The 11,213-nt window shown below is 37.4% G+C and overlaps 1 protein-coding gene across 1 annotated transcript in view; it reads right to left on the reverse strand.

Annotated features, from left to right (window-relative positions):
• The window catches only part of LOC106876647 (serine/threonine-protein kinase STK11), a 36,574-nt gene extending 30,682 nt beyond the window's left edge, over positions 1–5,892 (reverse strand). Inside the window, exon 1 of the mRNA XM_014925301.3 lies at positions 4,054–5,892. Coding sequence (XP_014780787.2) covers positions 4,054–4,640 — 587 coding nt within the window. The 5' untranslated portion in view covers positions 4,641–5,892. The remainder of the gene's footprint in view (positions 1–4,053) is intronic.
• Between the last annotated feature and the right edge of the window lie 5,321 nt (positions 5,893–11,213).

The following is an 11,213-nucleotide window of genomic DNA, read 5'->3' on the forward strand; positions in this document are numbered from 1 at the left end:
GTTCCGAGGTGATCTGAATACATGGTATCGATAAGCCACAATGAAGGCAAAATATCGATATCTACTATTCTTGATCACTTAGGGGCGAATTGTCTCGCCTGATCTTGGATACTTGGTGCTCCTTAACACTCAGTGTTGTGTAGGGACCCTTCCCTGGATGTTATCCAGCAGCGAGTGGGTGTTTAAACAAAACGCATACACTATGTATGCTGTCAACTTAATGTGAAAGTCCCCTGAAGGGAATAATACTACTGTTGGTTAGACCAAGGAAGTGGTGCAGCTTCCTAGGTCTAACCAACAGTAGTATTATTCCCTTCAGGGGACTGTCACTTTAAGTTGACAGCATACAACTACTTCATCGTATCACTACTGCATAAATCTCTCTGAGAGATTTGGAAATGTATTATTTCTAAGGTTGTTAATGTTAGGAAATAAACTAAGTTTAACTCAAGACGACATCTTTCTTTTGGCTGGCAAGGGGCTATTATAGAAGTAACTTGTCCAACGTGCCATGCAGCAAGATTGAACCAGATACCACATGGTTGGAATGCAAGCTTCTTAGCCACCCAACCATACCTGCACAATAAATAAATAAATAAATATATATATATATATATATATATATATACATACACACACACACACAAGACATATCATAAAAGTTATGACCTGGTTACAAGCAATGGTATATGAATCACAAACTATAGCAGAACAGGGATAATTATTTCTACAGTATATAAATCATAAGCAAATAATTTCCTTACTGTGTCAGTGACCTTTCTACTTAAACAAACAGTAAATTCACTAATTAGTAAGACACCGAAGAAGAACAGCTCGCATACCACAAGTTTTTATATCACACACACATGTACACAAGACGACAACTAAAAGTACACACAAGAACTACCTTACTAAACGAAGCAGCTTAGAATAAAGGGAGGAAGGGAGTGGGGAATGATAATAATAATAATAATAATAATAATAATCAATAAATAAATAAATAACAACAGAAAGGAAAAAGAAAGAAGAAACATTGAACCAGAGTAGTGCTATGTTAAGAAGCCAGGCATAGGTAAGTACTGCTAGCTGAAGTATGTTGATAACAATGAAACAATGGTTCCAAGGTAATATTGAAAAGAAAAGGAAAACATTATGAGGTTGGGGTGAAATTAGTTAGTAATGAAGGACAAATAAGTTAGATGCTGCTGCTTATGATGTTCTGTAGGAACATGCAAAGACACTTCAGAAATAGCATTTTCTTTCTTTAGATCAAAGCTTAATAGTCCTTAGTGTTTTTCCCTATTGGTGCCAAACCAAGTCAAATGGGTTTAACTAAAAGATTACATATCTCTATTGTAAATAAATTCTTCTCCATGGCTCAGAGAGAAATAAGGGGAGCGTAAAAACCAGAAGAGGCAGAAGTCTATCAAAAGTTTACTTAAGATTGGGAGAGGTAATTCATTGTGTTCTTGAGCAAAACACTTTATTTCATGTTGTTACGGTCCATTAAGCTGGCGAAAATGCGTAATCCTATGATGGACTGGCATCCTATCCAGGGGGAACATATACACCACAGAAACCAGAAAACTAGCCTTATGAGTCTATATGTTTCAGAAAGATGCTTTATCCTTTTAAATGTCAGCTGGTTATCTAACTGATCAGGGCTTTTTTAAGGAAGGAGACACTAAGTTTCAGGATCTTTGTCAATACCACCTAGGGACCTCCAATACTAAGAGCTTCATAATACCTGCAGCCAGGGTCTTACAAAAATCTTAATCCAGCTCTGGTCCTTATCAATACTTTTTAGAACATTATTATTAGATAAGGACACCATCAGGTTTTCTTATCGTTGTTTAGCTCTGCATCAAATTATTTGTTTCTGGTGCGTACCATCACCTCTTTCTTCAGATCTTGCTATTTATTGTTGAACAGTGAAATAATTATGAGATAATTCTCTCACAGTCAGGTGAAAAGGAGAAATGAACAACACAAATATTGTTGAATTTTATAGCTCTGCATTGTGATGCTGGTGGATCTCCTTCATTCGACGACGAGGAGGATTCAGTCATTCAATGAAGTGAATAACCTGCACCCGAATTAACGTGTAAGTGGTTGAGTATTCCAAAGCCATATACACCCTTGACGTAATTCTCAGGTGAATCAGCGTGACAGTGAATACAAGGCTTAACCTATAGAATTATAGGAACCACCAGTCCAACAGGCTTCTGTACATTTTCCATCCATCCTGCTTTACTTACAAGGTATGGGTGTATCCAAAGGCCTTAGATAGCAAGATTTACCCTAAAATGCCAAGCAGCAAGAACGAACCCAGGACCTCGTTATTGTAAAGTGAACTCCTTCACCGCCTAACCATGCTGTGCTTACAACTCCACAATAATGGTGTGTGTGTGTGTATATATATATATATATATATATATACACACACACACACGACGGGCTTCTTTCACGTTTTCATCTACCAAATCCACTAATAAATCTTTAATCAGCCCGCGGCTATAGCAGAAGAAATTTGCCCAAAGTGTCATGCAGTGGGACTGAACCCCAAACCCTGTGGTCGGGTTCTTACCACACAGCCATAATACCTGCTCCTTTCACATTTAAGAAAAAAAAAATTTTTTTTGAATGCCTAACGTTCAGAAGAGAAACCCAACGACCGTTTCTTTTTTTTAAATGCTTAATATATAAAAAAAAAAAAGTTACAAGGGGATTGTTTAAAGCAAAAACACAAAAAAAAAACGCGCTTAAATGATAAAGTATCGATTAGAAAAACCCCCAATTCATTCTGATTTAAAACCGAGTTTAATCTTGCTAGTCTAACCTTACTAATAAACCCTCGATCACTTTAACACTTTACCAACTGCAAAGCTGTAGCTTCTCTGCTTCACTCGCTCTGCTGCCATTTAAGAAACAGATCGAACACCAGAGATCGATTCGATATTCAAATCTTTTACTGTAAATTCGTTGTCTCTGACAATTCTCAACAGTTTGTTTTGTGTGTGTGTGAGAGAGAGAGAGAAGAAAGACAAGAATATAATTTCCTGGGGGTTAAAAAAAGCTCTTATTTTACAAGATAAAGCAACGACACACACATCTCAGGATACACAAATTCAAAATAAAACTGTCAACAAGTAACAATACAACAAACACCAAACAGACCCCCAGAATTGTGTAAGGCCCAAAAGGGGCGAGGAAAAACAAGAGGTTTCATGTTTACTGTTTCCTTGGGCCTAGCCATCTACACAATACACAATGTTATAGATAACAATACCAGTAAGAGGGTAGGGGTATATAAATAAGCCAGTAGAGATGCAAAAGTGAAAAATGAGAAAAATGTGTAAAAACATTTTTTTAAATAAAGGGATTTTCATCTGGCTTTGAACCTTAGGAATATACATATTTTGTTTAATTTGTAAAAAATTTTGTCCAGCATATCAAAATAGTTCAAAAAGATGAATTACAGGGGACAATAAATAGAAACCTTAAACTTGGGGCCTTTTCTCTCTCTTTTTTTTTTTTTGGTGGTGAGTCAAATATTTAGCATCAAACATACATAAATTGGTGTGGGGGTGGAGGTATATACTTTTTTTTTCTTTTAAAATGTATTTGTTACATGCATGCTTATCAGGTCAACTTCTTTTGGCATTTCCACGGTGGGGAGTGATTTACCCTATATGTAAAAAAGGCTTTAGAGCGTGAGTAGAAATGTGAAATGGTAAGGTGGAACTGCGAAGGCGATACCTCTTCAAGACGGCATTGATAAATGAAAGAATTATAACCAGAAATGGAAATTGAAGAAAAAGTGAACCCGGCCGCATAGGGCTTACACTATAACGGGGCTGCGAAACTGCATTAGCCCCATTATAACTCTATGGCGTCTGTCATATAAACACTGAGTAATTCCCTAAATCCAAACATGACTTATTTACAAGGGCAGAACGAATATATATATATATATATATGTATAAATACCTACATACTTTACAGAAGTACATGCATAATACACATAAATACAAATAGAATTGTAATACCGACCTTTTAACATTCTTAATTCCACTGGGTATCTTCCGAAGTTTTTTCTTCTTGAGGATTTTAACAGCCCTCCGGCAAAGGTTTTCAGTGTCCAATACCTCTTTCACCTTACCATAAGAGCCCTCTCCCAGAACATCACCCATCAAATACTTGCCGACGTGCTTCGCCCGACGGCGACGGTACACAATTTGGTCGGAATCAACACGTCGGAAGATGAGTGCTGATGACAGCGGTTCATCGTCGTTAATGAAGTCCAAGTGACCAGGCTGATAGTAGCTGGACTCTTGGTCAGCTTCTTCGAATTCTCGACGCATCGAGGCCATTTTCTGATCGTACTCGAATTCGTCTAACCCATCTTCATTGCAACGACGATAATCCTCTTCATAATTGTCGTGTTCTTCGTCTCCGTGGTCTTCTGCATAGTCCTGTGACAAGCCACAGTGTGTGGTTCCAAGTTCACTTTCTTCTTCGTCGTCGTCGCCCCCACAGTGAGCTTCTCTGTCCAGAGGAGACACGTCTCCCTGACCGAGTCCACCCTCGTCTCTGTCGTCGGTCATAGGTTGGGTTGAGAGTTCATTTACTTGATCCATGTTTGATCGTTTTTTATCAGTGAAATATTTGACTTCAATTGTTTATCACTTTGCAGTATTAAAAACAAGCTGCTTGTTGATTTAATTTTGATGAATTTGTATTTTCCCCCTTTTGGTTATTATCAAGTATACACTGATCCCTTGTTTGTTTTCTTCAAGAAAACAATAACAACACGAACAAATTCAATGATTGAAAGCAGATTAAAAAAAAAAAAATATTACATGACAAACGCTTCCATGCGCCTACAAATATAAATATAAAATAAAAAGGTGGGATAAATGCTGCTTTCGGTTGGAAAACAAAACTTTCGCTTTATTTAGAAGTTTCCGCAGGCAAGGAATAATTTACCTTGAGATAGTTTTTTTTTTTTGTTTGTTTGTTTAAGGGAATGAAAAAGAATCTTTAACAGGGAACTTTCCAGATGTGATAAAGAAAAAAGTGAGGAGAATGGATAATAAATAATAGAATAAAAAAAAGTAATAACAATGAAGATATAACAGTGAATTGGAGCGAGAAAGATAAAAACAGTTACGCTGTTTCCTTTTTTTTCTTCTTTTTCTTTTTCAGTTTAAAGTTATTTAAATTAAGAAGTGCAACCAAATATTTTTACTCATGTTATTTAAATGAGAAGAGAACTTGTAACCAATATAAATATATATATATTTATACAGACAGTGCAATATACAAATATATCATATTTTGTGCATATATATATATATATTTAGGGGGCAGCCAAATATATATTTGTGTGTGTTTTATATGTATGTATGTATATTATTGCCTAAATTGTTAGGGGTGAGATACTATTGTAGTGTGTACACTAGAAGTGTATATGATAGGCATCAGTAGAAGAGAGAGCATGTATGTGTTTAATTTCTGCTGTGGTAAACAGATAGATGGATGGAGGATATATATCTATATAAAGTATGTATGTATATGTGTATGTATATATTTGGATGTTGTCCCTTTTTCAATGTTGACCGGTGATGATGGCAGGAGTAGTGATGGCGGCGGCGACGGCGTAGTAGAAGGAGGAAACGGCACAGGTGAAAATTGCTGCGGTAGTCAACGAAACATTTAACAAAGAAGGTACTATTGTTTGAGGAGAGAAAAGTGGTTTCACTGGTGGTAAATACTTAACAAGATGCATAGATATGGTTGTGGCAGGAGTCGGTGGTAGCGTTACAACAAAAGGAACAGTCGGCATTTGCTTGAAACACATCTCCGACGCCATGTTTTCAACACAATACCAAAGTGAGGCCAGCAACGTTCACGTGATTAAAAAAAAGTACAAGGGAGACAACTCAATATTAATTGGATGAGGGTTTTTTTTTTTATCCCCACTTCGGTTGAAAACATATTTGCATGTAATGAGGAAACACCTAAGGATGTTGTTGTTGTTGTTGTTGGCACTCCGTCGCTTACGACGTCGAAGCTTCCAGTTGATCCGATCAACGGAACAGCCTGCTCCTGAAATTAACGTGCAAGTGGCTGAGCACTCCACAGACACGTGTACCCTTAATGTAGTTCTCGGGGATATTCAGCGTGACACAGTGTGACAAGGCTTACCCTTTGAACTACAGGCACAACAGAAACAGGAATAAAGAGTGAGAGAAAGTTGTGGTGAAAGAGTACAGCAGGGTTCGCCACCATTCCCTGCCGGAGCCTCGTGGAGCTTTAGGTGTTTTCGCTCAATAAACACTCACAACGCCCGGTCTGGGAATCGAAACCACGATCCTAATACCGCGAGTCCGCTGCCCTAACCACTGGGCCATTGCGCCTCCACCACTTAAGATTTTCAAGCTCATAAATGCGAGGCGTCTGCTTTCTATACCCCCCCCCCACACACACACACACACTCATACACACATACAACTGAAATTGAATACTCCTTTCCCTCCTGTAAGAACAAATTTGTAAAATTGCTTGCCCTCCCCGCTTAATCCTTTCTATTACAAGTATTGGGTCTGAAATTTTGGAGAAAAGGGGCGAGACGATTACCTTGAAACCAATGCTGAACTGGTACTTATTTTACTAACCTCAAAAGGCAAAGACGACCTCGGCGACGAAAAGCCGGTAGAAATGCTGTTAAGCAGTGTTGTCCGGCGCGGTAACGATTCTGCTAACTCGCCGTCCCCTCTTTATAAATGAGAAAACACGACAGAATTTGAATCTATGTAATTCTTCTGTTATCACGGTATTGCACAAAGGCTTAAAATCATTCAATAACCAGCCCGGTTTTCAATCTTCAAAAGCTTCCTTCTTGTAGTAGGAAGCGCCCTACCTTACCACTTATGAGAAAATCAAGGCGTCAACGATATTAGTGGCGGGAAATAAGAAATCAAATCGACTCTACCGGCGGAAGCTTATTTCTAACCCTACAACCGCTCGACGAAAACAGATAACACAATAAAGATCGCAAAATGGAATAAATTATTCTGCTGCGATGACGAAGAAATGTATGATGTTTCGGAGAGAAAACTCCATTAGAAATGCCTTTTGTCGTATATCTTTTACTTGTTTCAGTCATTGGAGTGCGATCATGCTGCAGCACCGCCTTGAAGGGTTTTAGTTGAATGAATCGGCCTCCATACTTATTTTTATCGGTTCTTTTGCCGAACGGTCAGGTTAGATAAACATATAAATATTACTGCACAAAGATTCTTTTTGAGTGTGCATTTTCCCGGACTTAGGAACAAATGACTGATTCGATATATATATATATATACATATATATATATATATATATATATATATATATATATATATATATATATATATATATATTACAATTAAAAGGGTAAAGGTTTATCAATTTATTAATCTATTAAATTAACAATTAATAATTTTTACCAACCCCTTCGGTATGTAAACACCATTATCGGTGGAGAACTTATTTAAAAGTTCTTATACATTTATAAACATAATTAAGGGATCAGCAACAGTTGCTTCACCACATACCGAAGTTCAGAAATAGCAGCTAAAATGCTGAGACTCCAAGAAGCAACTGTTGCTGATCCCTTAATTATGTTTATATATATATATATATATATATATATATAAACGAGGGGTACTGAAAAGTTCCTGGCTTTAAAAGTATCGCGAAAAGGCCTGGTTAGAGACCCAACCTTCCGAGTTCTTTTACAGGGCTTATAAAAGCTGAAGGGAAGTTGCAATAATGTGTAAATTTGAGTGGGGAAGTGGGGAATATATTGAAAAAAAAATCATAATTAACTGACTCGCTTGTATTTTCTTTTTGCCGAGAGCCAGGAACTTTTTAGCACTCCATTGTGTATTGGTCGGCCCGGAATATTTACCCAAGGTGCCATGCAGTGGGACTGACCCCGGAGCCGTGTGACTGAGTAACAAGCTTCTTACTATACAGCCACGCCCGAGAGATGAACCCGTGGAAACGAGTTTGTTACTTAATCCTTTCTACTATAGGCACAAAGCCTGGATTTTGTGTGAAGGCGGACAGTCGATCACATCGACCTCAGTACTCAACTGGTACTTAATTTATCGATCCCGAAAGGATAAAAAAGTAAAGTCGACCTCAGCGGAATTTGAACTCAGAGCGTAGCGGTAGGTGAAATACCGATTAGCATTTTGCTCGGCGTGCTAATGATTTTACCAGCTCACCGCCTTGAGCTTGTTATTTAATGAAACCAGCTTAATGTGTTGACAGACCTTTCAAAACACCTGGGAACCGTGAGTAAGGCATTAAAAAAAAAAATGTGTCGAGGGTCATTGGCCGTGCAAAGGTAGGGAACTCTTGCGTTCTTCAGTCGCTCGGTCTACTAGAAATAGCTGTCAAATTCCCCTTAAAGTACACCCTACCGTCTTAAATAAAGAAGGAACGTATTTGGTAACGTAATTCTAAATAGCATTAAAAATAGGGTTACCACGGCGTGACTGCATGCTGATTGTAGTTCCTTTTTATAAAAATTTACCTTGAGCTAAATAACAACTGTTAATTTTTTAGTTTCCGTCAAACAAATCCATACACAAGGCTTTGGTCGGTCCGAAGCTATAGTAGAAGAAACTTGTCCAAGGTGTCACGCAGAAGGACTGAACCCCGAACCATATTGTTGGAAAGCAAACCTCTTACCACACAGCCACGCCAGCGCCTATATGTAAACATTTCCTGAAATTTTATTAAATTCTCCGCCTCGAATACGTAGTACTCCCTGCAGTCACTTCTTACAGACTCTGCAAACTGTTTATCCTTTTGGTATCCTTCCCGAACCAGGGGCGGACCCAAGGACGGGAGCTGAGGGACACGTGCCCCACTCAAGAAAAGAAGTGCTCCCTTCTAAATGTTATTACGCACTTTTCTCTTGGGATTGTATTCTCTTCTGACCTTATGCCCTCCCTTCGAAAAATTCCTGGGACCGCGCCTGCGAACAAAGATTAACCTTCTAACAAGATTAAGTTCTTTAGGATGACAAACCTGAAGAAGATCTGAAGTAGAGAAGTCATGTCATCGATGAGGTTGCAAATGGCGTCGAAAGGATTTTTAACAAACCTTAAATGATTGATTGGTTGATTGAATAACTAACAGAACTATCAATCCAACAATCGATTAGTTCATTGGTTAAATGTTAACGAATTGACTAATAAAATCTTTTCCATTATAGGCATAAGGCTTGAAAATTTGATGGGAGGGGGAAGTTGATTAAATGGAACCCAGTGCTCAACTGATACTTATGATAGTGAAAGTCGACCTTAGCAGAATTTGAACACAGAACGTGAAGTCGGAAGAAATAGCGCTATTTTCTCTGGCACAGAGGAAACCTGATCGTGGACTTGTTACATTGTGAACATAACCCCATTATGTTTTCTCACCGTACACGTTTATGAAACAAAATCATTGTTATGACATTTGCATCAAATGTTACTCATGTATATATATAAACATTTAAGTTTATATAAAAAAAAATGGAAGTAAAATTATAAAAAAGAAAAAGAAAACGAGGACTGACAAAGACAATTTGAAAAATGTCTTATTTTAAAAATATTCTTTTAATGGTTTCAGCTGTAGTATTGCGGTCATGTTAGAATCACCACCACCTTCAAAGGTTTTCGTCAATTATATTAACCCCTGTACCGTTAAATCACAACCTGGTCTTTGGGTGCTTTTTGCATAGCCCATTCTGATACAAGGCTTTGGATTAATAGAATTCAATATCCTTATACACTCTATCATTCTTTTTCACTGAATTAACTGTTTAAGCACGAATTTTAGAGAGAATTTGTAAAATTTCACGTCGTTGAAGAAATTTAACAAGCTACAGAGAATAAATATTTCATTATAATTTAGTAACTGGAAATTAAATGCCTATCAAAAAAAAAAAAAAAATTGTAAGTTACAGCAAAAGTTTCCTCCCTTAATAATGTTTTCCTTTCGTTATTTTTCTGATGTTATTTGAGTAATCTCTCTTGAAATAAAAATATCGATTTTCATTGATATTGTTGTTCTCGTAAACGTATAATAATCCTAGTGAAACACATTCACTGATTTCAAAAATAGAAATAATACATTTCTAAATCTCTCAGAGAGATTTGTGCAGTAGTGGTGCAATAAAGTAGTATGCTGTCAACTTAATGTGACAGTCCCATGAAGGGAATAATACTACTGTTATTTAGCCCTAGGAAGCAGTACCGCTTCCTGTCGGCTTTGACACATTTCCTGTGTCCTTATGTTTATTTCTATTTTTGAAATCAGTGAATGTGTTTCACTAGAATTATTATATTTACGAGAGCTTGACAGGCATCTCCAACTAGCAGACCATTGCTACTCCAGACTGATGACGAGCAAAGACTCAGAAACATGTCTCTGGATGCAGGATTAGCTAATGTGACATGCCAATGTGTAAAATTTAAAATTCGCTTTGTCAGCATAGATTCATCCTACAGGTTTTTAAGCGCTTGCGATTTACTCCCGAAATTGAAAAAGGATCCCTAACTCTTGGAAAAAGAACACCCAATTCTCCCTTAATGATTATAAAGAAAAACAAAGGTGGGGGTTGAGATATAAGTAGTCCTTGTTATATAAAAAGACGCTTTTTGCGGTTAGAATACTTGATCACAGGGACCTGCTCGGTTAGGACTGAACGATAAACAAACTCCCTCTCTCTCCCATACACATACACACCTTCCCTTTTACTACAGTGGAAAGATTACTAACAAAGTCAATTTCGAAAAAAATTTGAATCAATTTTAGGCGATCGCTGTGAAGCAACAAACAAGATACTGGCGAAAAGAGACTGCGTTGCTGTTTTGGAACTCACACGACATTCATAAACAAAGGGAATATCGACATTTCATGCATGAAATAAGTTATTTCGACAGAAACTAGTTTCTCTGATAATGCAAGTTGTGACATTCGTGTTTTTCTCAGACGTATAACTGATGTAGCCTTAACCAGGAATCGAAACCGTACACGTTACCACTTTTCGGCAGGACCTTACTTGTTGCTCCACAGCGATCGTCAGAGAAAGATAGAATGAATGGAAACAAGCAACGAATATGAACAAAAAAAAAAAGACATTAAAAATAAGTTTAATAATGTG

Source organism: Octopus bimaculoides, chromosome 13 (assembly GCF_046866305.1).
Source record: "Octopus bimaculoides isolate indiv1 chromosome 13, ASM4686630v1, whole genome shotgun sequence".
NCBI lineage: Eukaryota > Metazoa > Mollusca > Cephalopoda > Octopoda > Octopodidae > Octopus > Octopus bimaculoides.